At 35.5% G+C, this 22374-nt stretch overlaps 1 protein-coding gene across 2 annotated transcripts in view; it reads left to right on the forward strand.

The window, feature by feature from the left end:
* The window catches only part of LOC127637625 (suppressor of cytokine signaling 2-like), a 34508-nt gene extending 30254 nt beyond the window's left edge, over positions 1-4254 (forward strand). The window contains exons 3-4 of one of the 2 annotated variants that reach the window (XM_052118779.1): positions 359-757; positions 2831-4254. In XM_052118779.1, coding sequence (XP_051974739.1) covers positions 359-757; positions 2831-3105 — 674 coding nt within the window. In that variant the 3' untranslated portion in view covers positions 3106-4254. Of the gene's footprint in view, positions 1-358 lie in introns of both variants that reach the window. The other variant, XM_052118782.1, reaches the window with a different exon arrangement.
* Positions 4255-22374: the final 18120 nt, after the last annotated feature.

The following is a 22374-nucleotide window of genomic DNA, read 5'->3' on the forward strand; positions in this document are numbered from 1 at the left end:
GTTCTTATGAGCCACAGCAAAATTCCATCCTTTGGGAGTTCATTATGGGAATTGTATGGGAATTGTTGATCAGATTTTTATTAAATGGAATTTGCAAACTCAGTTGGATAGCATAATGGTCGAATGATATGCATGACAAAATTCTATTTTTAATTCTGAATTTAGATTTATTTTAGGTTACAATAATGTTTTCAAACCCTAGTTTCCTTTTAGTATTTGGTCTTCTGTTATGTGGTGTTATCATTAAATGATTTCATGTTGTACACAGTTAGATGTGCTTGTCTAATACGGATCATAACATATGACTTGCTGCATTTCTGCATCATAATTTAACCTCTGTCCTCCTCTCTGTTTTCAGTTCAGTGTGGTGTACCCGACCACATCCTTCCGACAGTTCCGATCAAGCTGCTACTTCTCAACCAGCTGGCTGCTCATCTCGGCCTTGAGTGGAAGTCTGTCCTGCTGGACCTGAGCCTGTCCTCTGCAGATCTGTACTGTTGTTGTGCTGACCACCTGCTCTCGGTTCATAGTCAGGTACTTGCTGGCCTGGTGATGTGGAAACAGAGGAACGGAATAGAAGCCACTGTGCAGCGTCTGCTACAGAGCCTACAGACGTCCCACCATCTGTTATTCAACAGGTGCTTGAGGTCATGGTGGAGGGGACACTTGAGATGTGTTTTTGTGGACGCCACAAACCCTTCCACTTTTGGGCTTTGGAAAACACTTGACAAACAGACATTGAAGGAAGTGGAGCACTGTATCCTTGTGTGACTCACTGCCATATGTCGAGTATTGGAACACTTTCACCTTGTATGCCTCATTAGTCCATATGGAATTAATCATTAGCCTGGTTTTAGTTCTAATAATCTATAATAGAAGATTTATTATTAATGCTTCCAAAATGTCTTCTTTTTATTACACTTGAATGATCACTGTATTACTAGTGTTGTCAATCCATTGATCTATTTTTAATTGCATTATTCGCATATTTAATCGCATTGAATATCATGTAATAATAAGACTGAGAAAGTCCCTCGAATAACAATAACAATTATTATTATAAAAAAATTATAAATAGTTATATTTAAATAATTATACATATTAAATATGTTACAAATATTATAATTCAGATCATTAAAATGCATTACGTTATTGTGGCAGACAAGTAAAGAATTAATAAGACAATACAAATAGTAGCTTTAGAAGTAAATATATTCACTGTAAAAAATTGCTGTAAATTTACGGCCAAATTCTTACAGCAATCTACTGTGATTCTTCAATACAATAGTTGTTAAAAATGTTATATTCTGGGAGATCAAGAACAGGCTTATTGTTAACTAACTAGTTTTACAGTAAATAGCTGTTCTATGAAAGGCATTAGGGGGAAATTAACATTTAAAATCATGATATCATCTTGGCAAAAGCTATAGTGACATTTTGAAACTTATATTTAAAAATTCCCCATGAAAATGTTAGTTTGTGGCACATGGTTAGCGTTCATGATGTTTCTGACCTATACTTCTGCTCTTTATCGTCTCACATCAGCTTTCACTTTTCTGTCTAATGAGAAGTCAAATAAAAAAAAATATCAACCTTTGAAGTAATGTACATGTTAAATGTACAATGTTGCCAGGATTGAACAGTGTATTATTTTATGAAAAACACCAACCTGTACACAGTAAAATAACACACCTAAGAGAAATACCCATAACCCTTTGTGCTTGAATAAGTATATATGCTTTGGCAATGAAGTGGCACTACAAAAATGGTAAAATAAATAAATAAACATATACAAAAGTTTTATTCAGACTTAATAGAATTCTTAGTTTAATTAGTGTTGTTGTTTTGTTATCAGTAATTGTGTTATGTTTGAAGTCACCATCATGGTGATTAGTGTTCTCTTGAGCTGGCACCTTAGACTTTCTATGTTATTATATTATGTTCTTCCAGCTAGTCAATATAGTTAAGTAAACCACAAATTATTGCACTGTGCTGCTTGGAAGACAAAATCTAAGATCAGCCTGAATATCTGAACCTACCTTAAAAAAAGGCACTAGATGTGTCAATAATGATGCAATACTCAAAAAGAGTAAAGGATATTCCAAATCGCAACAATTAACAAACATACTTTTATGTAAAAAAGTAAAAGCTGAACATTAAAATACAAGTAGCTTAGAGTTCAACAAAAACAACATCAAAATAAACCAGTAAAGTGTAAAGAACATCAAAGTAATTTCTTCATGCTGCAGTGCATGCTGGGAACTTAGTAGTTAATTTGAACAACAGTAGATAGTATGTAATTTGACATCTATATGCAGCTCATTTACAGTTGTGTACTTAAGCTGTAAAAACAGTATCTAGCTGTTAATTTCAGCAACAGCAACCGTTAATTTTACAGTAACATGCTGGCAACCCTGCTGCCAGTTCTTTACTGTTTTTTTGATGAGAAAATATTGAACAGTGTTTTTTTATTACCATAATTTTGATCATAAGCCAATCAGTCCACAGCAATCCATTTTTCAACTGTATTTGTCAATCTGTCCGAGATAGATTTATTACAAGGGCTTTTCTAAGGATGCTTTAATGTACACATGCGTCCGACAAAAGCTTTTTGAGCATCTCACTTTGGTTGCGTCGCACCATAAACAGTGTTTTTAGGTTTCTGTGTCAAGCTAAACGTAGTTTGAAACTTAGGGAAACATGTCTCGAAATCCCTGCTTTCAGAATTGTGCTCTGTGCAGCTGTGTTTGAATGCAAAAACAAGTTCTCATTTTGTGCTGTTGCAAGTGTCACATTGACATAAGTATTAAGACCTTAACTCAGTGTTTAGTTGAAGCACCTTTGGCAGTGACTACAGCCTCAAGTCTGGCAAGTTTTGCACACCTGGATTTGGGGATTTTCTGCCATTCTTCTCTGCAGATTCTCTCAAGGTCTCTCAATTCTGTCAGGTTGGATGGGGACCGTCAGTGGACAAACATTTTCAGGGCTCTCCATAGATGTTTGATTGGGTTCAAGTGCGGGCTCTGGCTGTGCCACATAAGGACATTCACAGAGCTGGAAGGTGAACCTTCAGCTCATTCTGAGGTCCCGAGCACTCTGGACTAGGTTATTTCTGTATTTTGCTGCGTTCAGCTTTCCTTCAACCCTGACCAGTCACTGCTGCTAAAAAACACCCCACAGCATGATGCTACCACCACCATGCTCCGCAGTTGGGATGGTATTGTGCAGGTGAGCACTGCCTGGTTTCCTCCAGACATGATGCTTGGAATTGAAGCCAAACAGTTCAATCTTCCTTTCATCAGACAAGAGAATCTTGTTTCTCACAGTCTGAGGATACTTTAGGTGATTTTTTTATGTGTCTTGCACTGAGGAGAGACTTCTGTCTGACCACTCTGCCATAAAGCCCAGATCAGTGGAGTGTTGCAGTGATGGTTGTCCTTCTGCAAGTTTCTTCCATTTCCACACATGATCTCTGGAGCTCAAACAGGGTGACCAATGGGTTCTTGGTCACCTCTTTTACCAAGGCCCTTCTCCCCTGTTTGCTCAGTTTGGCCGGGCGGCCAGCTCTAGGAAAAGTCCTGGTTGTAACTTCTTCCATTTAAGAATTATGGAGGCCCCTGTGCTCTAGGGAACCTTCAGAGCAGGCTACATTTATAATATACATCAATATATATATAGCCTTCCCCTGATCTGTGCCTTGACACAATCCTGTCTCTGAGCTCTGCAGGCATTTCCTTTGACCTTATGGCTTGGTTTCTGCTCTGACATGCATTTTCAGCTGAGAGACCTTATATAGACAGGTGCATGCCTTTCCAAATCATGTCCAAAAAATTGAATTTTCCACAGGTGGGCTACAATCAACTGTAGAAACATCTCAAAGATGATCCAGAGAAATGGTATGCATCTGAGCTAAATTTCAAGTGTCATAGCAAAGGGTCTGAATAGTGATGTCAATGTGATATTTCAGTTTTTTCTTTTTAACATATTTACAGTTCTCAAAAATATGTTTTTTGCTTTGTCACTATTGGATTATGGAGTGTAGATTGATGTGATTTTTTAAAAAAAACCTTTTAGCATAAGGCTGCAACATAACAAAATGTGTCTGAATACTGTCTGAATGCACTGTACACTATATTACTGTACCACACTGGGAAAAAAACTATTTGTCTGGTAGCTAAACAAATATAAATACAAATATTATTTAATATGACTGAATCAACCTGACTACTGTTCATTACATGGTTTAACTTTCAGATTTACACATTTCAACTTTTATAAATTTCTATCAAAGTGAATTGAGTAATCTTAAAAAAGAAAAAAAAATAATATATATATATATATATATATATATATATATATATATATATATATATATATATATATAATTAGCTAAGCATACTGTGAAGATACTGAAATGCTTCACATTTGTGCTTAATTCATAATAATCTACATTACTTAAAAATTACTTGATGCAGTTTGGTGTAAATTTGTCATATGAAATGCGTAAATCTTAATTTATTTATTATTCAAATTTTTTTACAAAGGAAAGTATTTATTAGGGGTCGAAGCAGGTAGAAATAGATAACAACTTCCAATTTTTCCCTTTTTAGTGGATGCTGCTTTCAATAGAGTGTTAGAAATCCAAATTCTACTCTTTTTGGATAATTTCTACTATTTTCTATGCTTAAATGCTCAGTAACATTAATTGGCAAATATTAATTGATGAAGAAGAACACCATGTCATTCCTTGTAAACACCTCTTCTGTCCCAGCTAACGTCTGTCATATAAGAGTAAAACACTTTATGTAATCTGTGATTGAAACCATTTACCAGCGGCTCGGTGATACATTTGATCAGGAACTAAAAATGCTTCAAGGAATAAAATCAAATACCTAATACGAACAACATTTTTAGCAGATCCTAACCGAAAACCGGAAACAATTCCAGAGGGAAAACATTATTTTTAAACGCTGGTAACCGGTTATGGTTAATTTTGTACAGATTATTTTATGAGGGTTTATCACAGTATATTTTTGGAACTACACCACTTCATGTTGTCCGAAAAATGAAATGTGCTTTGATCCTGAAGGAAACTGCTGCATCACACAATTCTTTGGCTAATTACCCATTGTGGATGATGCATTCTGTGAATGAACACCTTTTTAACAACTATGTATAAATGCCACATATACATGCATGGTTAATCCAGATACAAGGAAAACATTATTAGAGGTAAAAATTACATTTCTCAGTTGATTCCATGTCTTCACTGAATTATTGTTAGATGTGATGCATTTATACACATTGATGCTCAGAAGCAGATCTGTAAATAAAATTATATTTAACAGTTAATTAACTGCTTGTTATGATTTCTATGCCGATAAATTCACCACACTGGAAAAAAACAATTATTGCTTATTTTTGATTATTTTGGTGAGGCAATGACTTATATTGGGCTTGGTTTTCCAGACCATGTTGCTTGTTTCTCTTGAGAGATTTGGCAACACTGCAATTGATATTTGACCCACTCCTTAGCTCAGAGTACTGTCATTTTAAAAAGAGCGTTATTAACTGTTCTCTTATATTGTTCTAACCGGTAACCTTTTGTAAAGGAGGCTGCGGAACTTCTGAACTGGAGCAAAAAAATACAGTTTTTGCTCAGAATGAACCAAAATGAAAAACGTTTTGTTTTAAGTCACTGTAATTTGATGTTCTCAGTGGGGTCATACTTTTCACTTCTCATTCAGAAATGGGCTGCTCTGCCCACTGCCCTCGATGTGCTAATATCCTTTTTGTTTGATCTGAAATGCCCACATGGAAGTGTAGGTGGTGTTTTTGTTTTTTTTATGAAAGAAAATGTCAGACATGTTTTTGATTCTTCCTTTGATGCATTATGCAATAGAAGAGGTCAATGCTTTTTGAGGTAGAGCTTTGCGTTAAATGTTTATTTTTAAGTCTCCAATAAGATATATGCAAGGTAAATGTAAAAAAGGTGTAATTTGTATTAGTATTAAACATTATTTAATGCCTAAAGGATAGTTCACCTGGAAAGTCATGCAGGTTTGGAATAACACAAGGTGAGTAAATGGTGACAGAATTTTCATTTTAGGTGAACTAGTTCATGTGCATTCATAAATGAAAGAAAATAATTTCTATCAGGAAGACTTGAACATTTATTTGATGAATATAAAACAGAAAAGTAATGTCTCTCTTTGGCGTAGGCCCCATCTGGCGGTCCGAAGGCAGGGGTGAGGAGCCTACCCCCGTACACGACGGGACTCAACTGGTGTTGGTGGGGTGGTGGAGGTTGCCGTGTTAGCACACTGAAACAGCAATGTGATAGATTGTGATCAGACTTATAAAGCAATGGCTTACATGTGATTGGCTGGGAATTTCCCAGCTAATGGTGCGATGATGTACAGCTGCTAGTCTTCCCGCTAGAACTACACTGCGCTTACATATAATGTCAAAATATTTATGCTATTATTGCAATTTGTTATAAAGTGTTACCAAATGTTTTGTTGAAATTTTCTAATGTAATCTCAGCCTGTGCATCTGTTCATCTGTCCTACTGAATGCAGTTTTTCTCTCCATCTGTCACTTGCTGTTTTATACAGTGGTGTTTACTTGAGCATAATCAATATTTACCGATCAGGTGGGTTTAAAATGACACAGATCATTTCCTAATCTCACAATTATTAATCAGAGTGTCAGTTTAATAGTATGTGCCACCGTTCCAAAATAGATACATGCACTGAGGACTCACTCTCTTGTGCATGTTACGTGATCATTTCCTCTATCCACATCATCTATGTGTGTCATGCTTTTGTTTTTCTGTTTTGTCATCCAGGTATTTCTTCGAAGATATGAGACTTTGAAAGCTTTCCTAGAATTGAAGCATGAAAGGGTTTATTTTGATGTATAATTGACTTACCTAGTTAAAGATAAATGGCCATCAACAGCCCCATTGTCCCTGAGGTGAACCGATAATGTCAAGGCTGTGAATGACGGAAGACCCTCTTGTGCAATTAAACTAATATCTGATTTGTTTTAATGAATGTTCTTCATATACGCAGTAGCATAGTACAATCAGAGTTCCCACAGTCATGGAAAATCTTGGGAAATATCAGAAAGCTTTGGACAAGGCATGGAATTTAATAATACAACTTTGGTAACACTTTACGATAAGGTTGTATTTGTTAACATTACATTAACTTCATTAATTAAAATGAACTAACAATAAGCAATACATGTACAGCAATTTTTAATCTTGGTTTATGTACATTTTTATATACTAGAAAATTGTTTACATGATAAGTTTGTTAACATTAATGCAATATGAATTAACATGAACAAACAATAAACATTTGTACTTTTTGGAAAAATTAACATGTAGATTAATAAATGCTGTAAAAAATAGGATCGTTCATGCTTTGTTCATGATACATAGTGGATTAACTAATGTTAACGAATAGGCAAGGCTTCTACGCTTTACATAGAAGAGATTAAAATAAGAATAAAAAAATAAGAATAATTGAAACAGTTTAGAATAAAATAAAAAATATACAGTACAAACAGTCGGACACACAGTGGCACAGTGCTCATTCAGTAAATGCACAGCTAAACAGATGTGAACAGAATAGAACCTGTTACCAGAAATTCTACAGTGAATGTACAAAATTTCCATTTGAAGGTGCAATAACATTTGTTAAAAATCCTTAGTAGTCACAAAAAACTGCAAAAGTCATGGAATGAATTTTTCTAGTTATACTCTGCTTTAAAAATTAGGCTAGAAATTGCTCTTTGTAAGTGCAATCTCTACAAGTAGATTTTTAAGAATCTTTAGTAATCACAAACTACAGGGAAAGTCATGGAAATTCTTCAGTCAAAACAAGTGGGAAACCTATACAACGTTCTTACGTATTTTTGAATAAAGACTTTGACTCTTGTCTAAACCTAAAATGTAAATCTGACACATGCAAAACACACATACATATACAGGCCCTCTGTCCTCTTAGCTCCCCAATTCCAGGGAAGTGTTTGAAATTCAGCGTAGTGTATTTTTCTGTTCCAGTGTTTCTCGGAAATGTGCAGGGTATTGTAATTTCAGTCTTCAGCTGGGACGGTTGAAACCCATAAAATGATGCGTGCGGTCCAGTGGCTCAGAAAATTCACGTGCTGTGCAAAAATGCACCACTGCCTGTGAAAGCATCTCCGCAGCATATAAAAATGCCTCTGTGGGCTCGCTGCATGAGTGTTGGGAGTATATTAAAAGGTAGTCAGAGGCAAAGAATTTATGTAACTCTTAAACAAATGTTGTGTTGTAGCAGACTGATCTGACAGTGAATTCGGAAACAGTAGGTTGACTTAAGCTAAAATCTTTCTGTGATTACCGAAATTCTATTTACTGCCACCAGTGGCCAAAGCAGTAAGTGTTATTAGGCGGATGGGCACATGTAAGCTCCATTTACTGGAGGAGGGTCTGTGTGAGTTTTTTTTCCCCACCCGTTTCAGCAACTCCCGCTATTGATATAATTAGACATCAAATGATTGGACGAAAGTTGTCTATACGTCACCAGCTTGACGACGCTGAAACTTTGTGTTTTTCTTTTTATTAATAGTAAATGTCTAATAAATGTACTGGAAAGGAAATAATTAGTTATATGTGACATCACTTTGTCACATGTATGGAATTGTATATATATTTTTTACAGTGTATATATATATATATATATATATATATATATATATATATATATATATATATATATTAATGATCAGTTCAAGTGCCAGATGTACAACTAAACTAGAGGATAAGTACATCAGAGTCTCTAGTTTGAGAAATAGATGCTTCACATGTTCTCAGCTGACAGCTTCATTGAATTCTACACGCTCAACACCAGTTTCATGTGCAACAGTAAAGAGAAGACTCAGGGGTGCAGGCCTTATTGGAAGAATTGCAAAGAAAAAGCCACTTTTGAAAAACAAAAAGAAAAGGTTCGAGTGGGCAAAGAAACAGAGACATTGGACAACAGATAATTGGAAAAGAGTGTTATGGATCTTAACCCCATTTAACTTTTATGGGATCAGCTAGACTGTAAGGTGCGTGAGAAGTGCCCGACAAGACAGACACATATATAGCAAGTGCTACAGGAAGTGTGGGGTGAAATATCACCTGAGTATCTGGACAAACTGACAGCTTGAATGCCAAGGATCTGCAAAACTGTCATTGCAGCATGTGGAGAATTTTTTATGAGAAATCTTTTAAGTAGTTTAAGAAGTTCTGACATTTTTTTTTTCAAATTGTAATAGTAATTGTTCGTGTTATTAATGTCCTGAATATACATTGGGATCAGTTGAATACCACTTTAGTGAATAAAAGTACCAATAGCAAATTCTGTACATTATTCCAAACTTTATATATTAAAATCATCATGGGGCGGACCAGTAGTTGCCAAGGAAAACAGTGTATATGAACGACTTCTCAACTGGCCAATCGCAGCATACTTATAATTAGCTCTTAATAGCCAATCCGAACGCAGGAGGCGGGACCTACCAGAATACCTATTGGGGAAAAAATTACACAGTGCCACTACAAGACACACCCACCACATTTCACGCCCCCTCCAAATAACCAGCGAAATCCTGAAGTCTTGGAACAGTTGGATGCCACATTCATACAATGTGTTTGTGTTTATTTATTCATATGCTTTCACCTATCCATAACTCTAAATCAAACCATAATCACAAAGATTTAAAAAAAATGAAAAGTTTGTAAAATCATTAAATATACTGCAAATCAAAGGTTCCTTTGAATATAATCATCCAGCTGTATCACTAGGTGGCGACAGTGAGGAGAAATGTGATTTTTGGTGACTTATGAGGTGATGAAGCTTGAAGCATGATAAGCTAATATGCTAACCGATTATCTTGTGAGTTAATGGTAGAAAAGAGAAATGTTTATTTAACAATTTACATATTTTTTTAATTTTTGTACAACAGAAATTGCACAAACACCTTCAGGAATACAGTAAAGAGCAATTCCACAAAATTGCACATTAAACAAGTTAGTTCATTTTACCATTTAAATCTTCAGTTTAATAATATGATGTGACAAAATTTTAAAGTTTTACTTTATCATATTTAAAGAGTTAAGAGAATATGGAATTCACCTAATACACGAATGCGAGTGATTTCTGGTTTATTCGCGGGATCCGAATACTGCCCTTTGTCTCAATCAGCTTCTTAGCTCCCTATGTCATGAATCAGTATATTGTCAACTTGAATTTGGGCACTGGTGAAGTGCAGCTGTTATTAATCAGCACCATTGCTGAATAAATGGACACTACCGTTCATTATCGTTGAAGATATTCAAACATACAGTGATATTATAACAGATAAAAGGCATAGTGCATTTTAAACCTTTTAACAATTCAAATATTTAAAAGATTGTGGATGACAGACAAACAACATCTCTTTTAAAGCAAAACTTAGGCTTTGACATCATATATTTACACTTGTGCTCGTCATCTAATGACTTGACGTTTCCTAATCTAATGATGTGTCCGTTAAGGAAACATAGTGAGCAACAATACTCCCTGGTTTTTAAGGTGCATTGTGGGATTTTTTTAGGGAGCGGACGTTTCAGTGCACTGGAGTGATTTTGCGAATGAGACAGCCCTAAAAATGGCTGACTTCCTGATCATTGCCATGACTTCTGATCTCGGGAACTGATTGAGACGCACCTCGGGTCATCACACTGCTGACACAACGCATTTCTGGTGGTGCCACGGGAAGGTATACTCGTTGTTGAGTCGGCATACTGTGGCTGATCATAAGCTATTTAAACTCTCGGAAACATCATGCCGACTTCGTGTGTGATCATGTTGGTAGTACTCCATTGAGTTATAGCAGTGGTCACCCACTTTCCCTGAACTCTAGAGGAAAATATACTTGAGGGTTGCTGTAAATGCTGTGGCTGGCTCCTCGGCTGAGGTTGCCATAGAGACCGGTTTTGGATGGTGAGACGTTCTATACTCCGAGGCCTTATGATGGGTTGGCCTGTGTATTCGCTCCTCTTATGGTTTCAGCAAATGGATAGCTCGACAGGAAGCCAGACACAAGGAATGATGCTTTCCTGAGTCAGTGTAGTAGTTATGTTATGAGATAAAATCAGTACAAAAACAGTACATTTTCTCCTGAATTAAGTTTGATTTGTATAATGTTACAAATGTTAGTCTAAAGTGTCCTGCAATTAATGTCACAATGCAAAAATCTTAATGGTTCTAAAAGATTAAAATTGAATTTTTTTGTATTGACTTGGGGTTAAATATGACCGGGAAATTTTCTTGACAGTTTTCTTGAGAATCGCTCAATACAAGTAGCAAATCATGTAAACTAAAATGTAGGACTCAGCACTTCCTAGTGCCGGAATCAGAGGTCAGTTAAGTTAAGCAGTAAATTATATATGCATAAACCTACAATAGTGAAGTTAAGGGGTAAGGAAGAGCGTTTAAAGGCTGTGCATCATACTGTACTTATCTAGGTAATTGTCTAAGAAATACTCTAGTGAGACTATCAGAGTAAACCATCACAGTTCCACACCTTCAAATCCAGATACCTCTCTTATCGCTTCCTGAATCCTATGTTTGCATGGCTTAATGGTTCTATTCATGAATGAAGCATAAAGATTGGTGGTAAAGGTCACAGACTCGTTCGGGGACTTTTCATTCTGCTCTCTGTATAACACTCTGGATATAGCATCCTCAAGTGACCTTCTTAAGTTTGCAGCCATGTAGAAGGTATTATCTCTTTATGTGGATTAATGCTGTTTTCCCATAACATGAGAATAGGATTAGAGTCTACTCTTCCCCAGAAGTGTCCTTTGAAGTTATTTACTTTTTCAAAGGTTTACCAAGTGTTTTATTGGTCACAAGACCCCATTACCTTCCACCATTTTTCAAAGCTTTTAGATGAGGCCATGTGACCATCTACATTTGCAGTATGGTTCAGCTGATATTTGGATGCCAGATTTCACATTCTTAAGAATCATTGGGCCAAGAGAATAATTCATACGCACATTAATATACATGTTTAATTTATAGTGATATTTTGCACAATTTGGAACTACTTAAAAGAAAAGTGCTTTTTCCCCCCGTATTATATTAGTAATATATAGTAAGTCACTCTATACACCTTTGACAAGAATGGCAGATTTAAGCTGTTTGGTGAAGAGAAACGTAATCATTCTGATAAAAACTCGTTACGTCTCTCATCTCCATCTTTCTAGTTTAATCTAACATATTGTCTCTGCCTTTTTAATCAGACAATTTTTATTATACAAGTAGACTATATGTACCTGGAATAATATACAGTACATGATTATATAATAAATAGATATAATATGACATAATATGATGTTCAAACTATCTTTATTATTATCATCTATATTTAATGTACATATAATTATCTTTCAATAAACACCATAACTAAATTAGCAACAAAGTCCGCTCTTTTAGAATTTCATGATAACAACACTGGTGAGCGTTGACTTTTACTCTTAAAGTGATTGTGCACCCAAAATAAATTTTTGTCATCACATATCACATTTGTAAATTTCTGCAAACACATGACTTTCTTTCTGCTGTGGAACTCAAAAGGAGATGTTATTTTGAATGTTAGTCTCAGTATTCACTTTGACAGTATTCACCTTCACTGAATGGAAAAAATATGCAGTGAATGAAAATAAGTGGTGAGTTAGACTAACATTCTGCTTCTTTGATTCTTTGATTTCATTCTCCATCTTCTTTTGTGCTGAACAGAAGAGCGAAATTCATGTGGGGAAGTGTGATCTTACAGTGAAATCGGAAATTGTAACTATTCTTCAGCTGAAATCTGTCTGTGCTTACCCAAATTCAAAGCACTGCCCCTAGTGGCCAAAGCGGTAATTTTTGCTGTGCATATCGGTGAGTGTGTGCTCCATTTCCTGGTTGAAATGTCCAAGGAGGGGTGCCAAATGTGAGTAGTAAAGCAAGTTGTTTTCTGTTGTATAGGATGTAATACAGTGAAGAGAAATTTATATTTTATAAACTGTGCCCTTCAACCCAAACCCTAAACCTAAATGTAACAATCAGTACAGTAAAAATGAAATGTGAAAGTGATCTGTTTCTCGTACACACCTATCACATCACTTCTGAAGATACTGATTTAACCACTAGAGTTTTATGGCTAATTTTTATGATGACTTGTGTTTGTTTGTTTAGCTTTAAAATGTTGCCACCAGAGTATGTGTGCGGAGTGGAGCGGCAACAATTTCCCCTCCGCGGTCAAAGCATTCTTTAATCACTCCGTTCCAGCTCCACTCCGGGTTGTCCATGTCCCGCTCCTCGCTCACTCCGCGCTCCTGGATTAGAGAAACCCCACTCCATGTTCGCTCTGGACAAATTAGTGCCTAACTACCTCTCCAATGTAAAGTTATTTTGCTTTTTAATATCACAACCTTCCATGCAGAAGATGTATTAAATGAAAAATAAATTCACAATACTAGAAGAAAAGCTACAATGTGCTTTATTAGAACACTAACATTAGACCAAGACTAAATTAAATAATTGTAAAGTTTACTTTTGAAACATATCGGCAGCATTCTCTGGGATTGATCAATGAAGTAAATTGCTAGATGCAAAAAACTAAAAAAAACATTAAATGAAATAAAATAAATCAATTACCAAACGACTTTTTAAAATAAATTACCAGAACAAAAACAAAACATTAAATTAAATCAAATTAATAAATTAACCCCCCCCCCCCCAAAAAAAAAAATTTAAAACATTATTAGGTCTATGTATTATTGCCTAATTATTGCCAATTATTTTATATAATTGCACTTCTTTTAATTTACCTTGCCCTATAATTCTGTGAACTAAAAAAATATACATTCTCAGAATGTTCTACACTTTTTTTAATCAAAACTAGATATGACTGTCAAAACTATGTCTAATGCAGAGTTCACTTTTAAAAATACTAGTGTTTTTAAATCTTCCTCTATTTGCATTTGCTGAGCTTCTTCATCAGCTAATGTATAACGCATAAAAAAGCTTACGGCACTAAAATAAATTCAGTTGGCAATCGATTAGTCAAACTATGCAATATTAACATGTTGATTAGTTCAGTTGGTGTTTTGCGTCATTAAAAGTTTCTATTTAATGCGGGACATAATAGCCTACAGTTAAGATTGTGATGCATTAGATTCGAATGATGATTTGATTATTCAAAATATTTAATAAGGGAGAGATATAGATGTGTGTATTGATGGCGTTTAGATTTTCTCTCCACATATGGATGGATTATGAGTTTTCTGGACACGTCTTTTAGGTGGCAATCCCCTCCCCACTCGTGTTCTCCTTCGCCATCCTGTCATTAATTTTCAATAAATGGCAGTTGATGCAGGAATAAAGAGACGAGACACAAGCATGTAGCTTAGTCAAGCTTTACCGCATGATTAACTCAATAATAGGGAGTGTGAAAACAGAAAGCAAAAGTAACCTTCGCGCTGCAGGTCGAACATTACCAAGTGCTGCTAGATTTTAAATTAGTATTTTTTTTATCACATTCTTTCTGGTTATATCAGAAATTCCATCTTTCCTTCATGCCAATAGTGTTTAACATTGCTTAACACGTGGTGCATTATTGCATTAAGGTCCATTAACAGGTGTTTTGCCCGTGATGGAGTGTTAGTGGAGTGCTCTTGGAGTGAGAGAAAACAACGACACTCGACATACTCTGGTTGCCACCCATTCACTTGCATTGTAAGGGCCTACAGAGCAGAGAAATTCTTCTAGAAATCTTCATTTAAGTTCAGCAGAAGAAAGAAAGTCATACTCATCTGGGGTTGCATGAGGGTGAGTAAATAATGAGAATTGTCATTTTTGGGTGAACTATCCCTTTAAGGGCTCTTGTCAGATCTGGATGAATTTGTCAATAAGAAGAGAGGTTTGGAAACATTTCTAGTAATTATTACAGTGAAAACGTGAAAATGTCCCATAAGGACATTATATATAATGCTGAAATATAAACAAAGCAAGATCATGCTTTATTAATGCATACTTTTCCTACTTCGTAGCTTTTAAAGTCCTGTTTGGATTCTTATTTCAGTGTCTAGGTATTTACATCATTAGTTCTGTACAGCAGTACCGCCGCTCTCTAAATGCAGAGTAGGCCTACACAACCTACATAGGGCACCAACCATGATCGTGGAATACTCGCTGTGTTTGAAACCACCCCCTATCCACTATATAGTGCACTATTTCGAGTTTTTGCTATTTTGTAGGAATGTCTGAATTCTGAGTTCCCTACTTTTGTTCACTCATTCTTACCCACAATGCACTCTGATTTCAAGTGCAAATTTCAAGTACACTCGATGACGGTTAATTTCCCACAATCCACCACAGGGAAGATGTACAAGCTGGGAGTTTACGGCTTCCTTCATTCCTGCAATATTTTATTTCATGTTGAATGTAGTAAAGTACTTTGTTTGACAAATCATTACTGGATTCAAATAACATAATCACATATAGAGAGGCAAAACATACAGATACATTTTAAAATGTACTCTTTATTTGATCAAATGTGTTTACCCTTTATATTAACACACAGTATATATAAAAAATTACAAACAGAATGAAGATTTATTGTATTAATATATTATTTAATAAGAATAACAAATAAGGCCCAAGTATTTTAACATTTTATATGTGACGTTTCAGCACCAGCCCCAGAGCTCCGACAATCTCATCCGAATTCGCTCATTTCGTTCACTCACTGCTGAGATGTAGTGCACTAACTGCCATTCACTATATAGGAAATAGTGAATGAGTGAATGATTGCAGACACAGCCACTCTAGTCATGATGATTGCCTTGTGCACATCACACGTGCGCGCCCCACGCACCTCGCTGTGAAATGCAGAAATGCTATCTGTTCATGCTCCAGTTGTCGATCACGCAAATGCCAGCGATTTACTCTCAACTTGGATGTTTACGTGGATTTATACAGTTAATTATACTGCAATAGTTTCCAGTACCCCCACGAGGGTGCAGATTAAATGCATAAATACTGCTTATGACATGCGGGACAAAGCACACTGATATATTGCTGTACTGATTAAAAAATGTACACTTAAAACTGATGTCATAAGAGCCCAGTTATTACATAGAAAAGCCCGAATTAGAATTAGAGCCAAAACGTACCTCAGCATGCAGCCTGAAGTGTAAGCTGTGACTTTAATCTTCTTATCTTGAAGGCATTGTATGACAAAACTTCTTTTTTTTCACTGTATGGAGAGAAGAAAGTGCTTCACATTGAAGAGTTTGATGCTGCTGCACTGATGACTTGAGTGAGTCTCATCAATCGAGCGGGAGCTTCTCATCGCGCGCAGCTGTGAACTTCTGCTCTTGTAAAAGTCCCATTCAATAATCTCTCAATAAATTACACATTAATTAAAATGAAACCCAGTAATGTAATGACGGTAATGCCACACTTTGTAAAGAAGTAAAAGTTTTAAAAAGTTGTTTACTTTTAAGTCAAACTTTTAAATTAAGTTTGTTCAAATTTACTTGAGTGAGAGTAAAATGTACCCACTTTTAGACCTACTCTAAAAGTAAAATTTTCCCCAAAATGTTACTCAAGTAAATGTAATGTAGTAAATGTAACGAGTTACTACCCATCTCTGTGTATAGATATACATAAGTAGATAGTATATAAGATATAAGTAGCATGGTCTTTCCATCACTGTACCATAGTAAAGCCACAGTATTTTTTTTTTTTGTAAGGGCCAGAACAACAGAAATGTATGTAAACAACATAAGTTCCTCTAAATAAATCATGTTGCTGCTACTTATAATCTCTCTTGCTGCCAGCTGCCAGATTAGACTCTTGTCATCCCACACTGTGCTACTCTATTACATCCTGTAGTCACAAAGCCTGAAAAACAGCTGCAGTGAATTGAGTGCAACAACAAAGAGTTGTGTCTGAGCTTTAGATTTAGTCCGGCGTACCCCAGTCATCTGACTCTGTGCGTTACAGTGGAAATAAGAGCTCACCCGTGTGTGTGCCAGTGTAGTGTTTCAGGCCACACAGTGTTTGCATACAGACGTGAGCGGCACTAGGGGTAGGCCAAAATACCAGTGCTTCGGTATCAAATTGACACTAAATATGAATATAAGTTAATCATAACAGTCTTTCTACAAGTATAATACCAAATAAAGATGCAATTCAGTACCCACGTGTTGTCTGGTTGGCTTCCTTTCAGAATGTATGTGTGCACATGCAAGAACACGCAACTCGTGATAGAGGCTGTGTGTGAACCTTCAAAATGCCTGTTTTGGTGAGATATTGGAAAATGCATTGAGTTGGTCCAACTAGATGGAGTAAGAACCAAATATTTACAGATATAACCCTGAAAACAAAGAGTAATAGTCTATATACAAATGTTCTCAAGGTATTTGTTAATTTAAGTCAAGAGCCATGACATTCGCAAAACTCTTTTATTAAGAAACAATGCCATGAACCTCACAAACTTTGGCAAATCTAGTAAAAAATTATCATAATCACCTGTTTTAGCCTATTTACAGCCTGAAAATCAAGGATAGGCTATTGAATTGTCAATTGTACACAATGTGCATCCAACTACAGAAAACCACAAGGGACAAATATAGTGATTTTTTCAGTGATAGAATTTAGTTTTTAAGTACATATTGTTTAATGCACACAACCAGGGCCGTAGCTAGTGGAGTGAAAGGTGGTAACGACTTTATGGGCCCAAAGGTCCAGGGGGGCCCACAACAAATACGAAACTGTATTTTTAGCAATATATATATATATATTGTCAGGGGGCCCAGAATTCCTAGCTATGGCCCTGCACACATCTTCTGAACTTTTAGCATATGAGGCTGAGACAAAAGTGTGTGGGACCTTTAAGGTTAGCTTTAGTTTCAGTAATAAATAAAGATTTACTATATAAATGTCACCCCACACAGTAAAAAAAATCCTGTTGTTTTTACATAAAAGATCTGGTAGCTGTGGTTACCAGAATAATTATGTAAAAAATACAGTTAATATGTAAACCACTTTACAGAACAACCTGTACATTTTACAGTTTAAAATGGTTGTAATATACATGCTGGCACTGTAAAAAGGAATAATTAATTCTGTTAAATTTACAGTAAAGCAATTCATAAACATACCTTCTGAAAGTGAATAAATCTGTTGTTTACTTTATAAGGTATTTTGTTAATCATCGTAGTGACTACAGAAGGGCACATAATGACATGAAGTTCATCAATAGTGGCTCTTCCAGAAGCAATAACCAATAAACATGTAGAGACAGCACTCAACATCACTTACACAAACACTAAACATCATCAGTGTAACACATGAGAGATTTAAATAATGCAGTAAACATTAACTAAATTATATCAAATATAACACAGAACACCCCAGTGCACGTAACTGATATTAAAAATATGATGAAACATAAAATATTCTCATAAAATATAATGAAATGTAATGGGTCATGCAGGGAATTGTGGGAACGGCACAATTTTTTACTGTAATTTTAACAATATTTTACTGTAAAAAGTACATGTACTCTCTTGTTCTTTTTACCATTAATTATACAGGAAAATCTTACTTTTTACATTTCAATTATTACATTTTTACATAATGTTATTGTAAAAACTACTGTATTGTCTTTTAAAATATATTAAAACATTTTACTGTATATTTTACAGTTAATCTTTGTTAATCGATTAACATTTTATTTCTGTAGCATTTTTACAGTATTTTACTGTTAAAATTACTGACAGTTTTTACAGTGCACAGATAAAGTGTATAATACATATTAAGATATTTCTTTAAAGGTTTGCCCCATTCATATCATCAGAGGTCTAAGCTAACCACGAAAATCCACTATAACCACCTATGCACACAGATGTCAAGTTCAGTGACATATAAACTCTGGTAAATGGGGCTTGTGTGTGTGTTTGCATGGTAAAAGAAGACAATCTGATTAGAAGCCTAACTTTAATTTTGAAACATAGGGAGAGATAGTGGATGTGAGCAAATGTGTGTGTTTGTAGCAAGAAAACGGGAAAGACGTTGTTGTGTATATCTTGTATTGAGTCTCAAGGGTCATGTGGGTCAGTTGCAATCTATTTTATGATTTCAATTTGACTTACAGTATCTGGCAAAAGATGGTTAATACTTATCAGACAAAAACAGGCCATCATAAAGTCAGCCAATGCATTATAATCCGAGAAGTCCCAAACAGACTCCAAATCAAATCAAGCAAAAATCAAACACTTGGTTTTAATCATGGATTATGAACTCAAATGTTATGCACATGTATGACATGTATGACACAAAGGAAATAAAGAGATTTGTACTTAAGCTGTAACCATTGTGGGCATTGTTTTTCAGAACTGCATATTGTGTTACTTAAGTACAAGACAGCACTACACTTTCAAGACAATGCTACACTTTCAATGCATGGTTGTTACTGTAGAAGATAACAAATTATCAAACCAAGTGGAATCTGCAGACACATGATCCTCAGAACTAACTAGCTAGAACAGAACTAGCTATATTTTGGTCATCCCTATTTGTCATTGACTCTTGTGACATCATACTGACCGTATGCAGTCTAAACATTTAGAGACTGAAGAATTTCTAAGAACAAGACAAAAGCGCATTTCAGTTTTTTGCAAACAAACATATTCCCGTGCTGATCCAGGCTGAGGGACCTTTCTTCTTTCCTTGCTGATGCCTTCGCAGTTACTGATTCCTCCCTTCAATTCACGTCCTGTTATTCTTAAGCTGTGGTTGTTTTTGCTGTCACAGTAATAAGCGGGTGGGGTCTCAGCATTCATATCCTTTGTGTGTATGTGTGAGAGAGCGAGTAAGCATTTGTGTTAGGGGTGAATGAGGTCATTGTTAGGTCTGGGTGTCAGTGTGTACTAGGGTATGATGTACATTCCCGTGAGATCAGATCCCAAAACCACAACATCTCTGGTTATATGAAAAAAGTGTGTGTCTGGCTGCCCACAGATGACATAGTTGAGAGGTGTCTCTCCTTATCCTGCCTGTCTCATTGTCTGTCTAGAGGGGTCTATAATTATGTTTGTCATGTACAGTAAACCATAAGAGTAAATCATGTTAATAGCAGCCCCTAGTCTGGCTGATCCAGGTATTTGGTACTACAATGATGATATGTTTTTATACGTAATTATATTGTGTAGTGAATTGGCTTCACCATTGAAATGTAGCAATCTATTATGGATTACAATTAAAGTTTTATTGCTCAGAGGTTGCTTTTTCTTAGCTCAATAGACTTAAAGGAGTTCTGAGGTATGTATGCTTAATTTAGACTTAATTTATGTCGTAGATATTTCTTCTAAAATTCCAAACTGATCACATTGTGAATTCGGCAAAGGTAGGTCGAAAGCTTTGCTGCTGAAATCAGTCTGTGCTTACCGAAATTAGAAACCTGCTGGCCGGAGCTGGAAATGTTGTTGAATGTATGGGAAAATGTGAGCTCCAGTTTCTGGGAGAAATGTCCACAGATTGTGACCAAAAGCGAGCTGTATTTTTATTGAATAATGTAATTCAGTCAACAGGAATGCAAATTGTATTAATCCCCTAACCCCAAACCTTTGCCTAACCTTCAGTCGAGTATCAATTTAATTATAGAGTGCAAAATGCAACTTCTCAATCACGTTCACCATTGTTTACTTCCTAGTTCCCACGAGACTAGAACCCATTTCTAGGAGGTTGCTTGCACAATGCGCTATCAGTGGCGCTAGAAGGTAGAAATGTCTGATGGCGGATGCAGCTTGTCAGTAATTTGACAGTATGGTGTTGATTTTATGGTACTTGAACTTTCGAAAGCACCATGCCGATTTCTAGCATGATCTTGTTGAACATCCTGTATAGGGATATTCCGGGTTTGCTTCATATGTTTCATAATGTTGATTACCACAATAAATTATTTAGACTCTTTTATAATTTTCTTAAAAAAAACAAACAAAATAACAAAAAATTTTCTAAAACCACTTACATACATTTTGCTGTTAAAACATGTGGATAATTTGAGCTGGAAAGTTGTATAAATCGTAATTTTTTTACAATCGTTTTAGGGTTTTAGTGTTTACGGCATTCACATTTTTTATATAGTTTACACAGAAAAGATAAGCAAGCGATTTTATCACGCTAAAATCATATCAAACACATATTATTTACATTTTGTGGCAATACGTTTGAAAAAGTAAGTATTATAATATTTATGGATTGGCCCCATTCATTTCAATTGTAAGTACCTCATAGTACCAATTATTTATTGTTTTTTAAGAAAATTAAGAATGAGTCTAACGTAAATTTTTGGAAATCAACATTGTGCCACAATTGCTGTTGATTGAGCTTAACTTGTGTTGAACCCGGAATATTCCTTTAAAATAGAAACAAATGAGACAATTGCTGACAAGAGCTATAAAATGAATGTGGGTATCATAGCTCAGATAATTTGGTATTGGAAAATTTTGATAAGAACAGTTGAACTATTTTGATTGTAGACTTTTTTTTTAAGGTCTTTTAGCTTTTTACTTGTATAGGGAAAGTAGAGAGGTGACAGGAAATGAGAGGGAGATGAGTGGGAATAGGATCAAGGACCTCACATGCCGGGGGACTCAAACTCGGGTCACCCGCGATGCATCAGCACCACATGTCATGAGCGCAGCCTGCTAGGCTATGGCTCGAACTTGTTTGTAGACTTTTATATTTTGGAGAATCAAAGCAGTTTGTGACACTGTTGACATCTAAAACTCTAAAATTTGTTCTGAAACTCTAATCAGAAGCAGGAGACCAAAAAGTCAACATTTGCTCTTCATTAATTCTCATTGCTTTCTGTGAGAACCAACTATAAAAGATATTAAAAAGATCTAATTTGTGATTTTTCTTTCTTAGCGGAATCCATTGTAACTAAAGCACTAAACAGTGTGTCTATCAATCTATGTATTTGTCTAAATTTGTCCCCAGAAATGATCTAAATTGGGAACATTTGGGGACATCCTCATTTGAAAAAGATTATTAAAAAAATAATAATAAATAAATTATGTTTTTTTTGTTGTTGTTTTTTTTACTGCAAAATAGTTTTAGGTGTAGGGTTTGGTTTAGGTGAAGTCAGTACTATTCATTATAATTACCTATGTTATATTCCCATTTAGATTTTACAAGGTTACTGTTATGACTGGAGCTTAGTAAATGTGTGTGTGAGTCCTGTGATTGGCAGTTGTTTATTAGATTTCCTTTGATCTCAAAACAGAGACTC

The sequence above is a fragment of the Xyrauchen texanus genome, chromosome 45 (assembly GCF_025860055.1).
Source record: "Xyrauchen texanus isolate HMW12.3.18 chromosome 45, RBS_HiC_50CHRs, whole genome shotgun sequence".
NCBI classification, from domain to species: Eukaryota; Metazoa; Chordata; class Actinopteri; order Cypriniformes; family Catostomidae; genus Xyrauchen; species Xyrauchen texanus.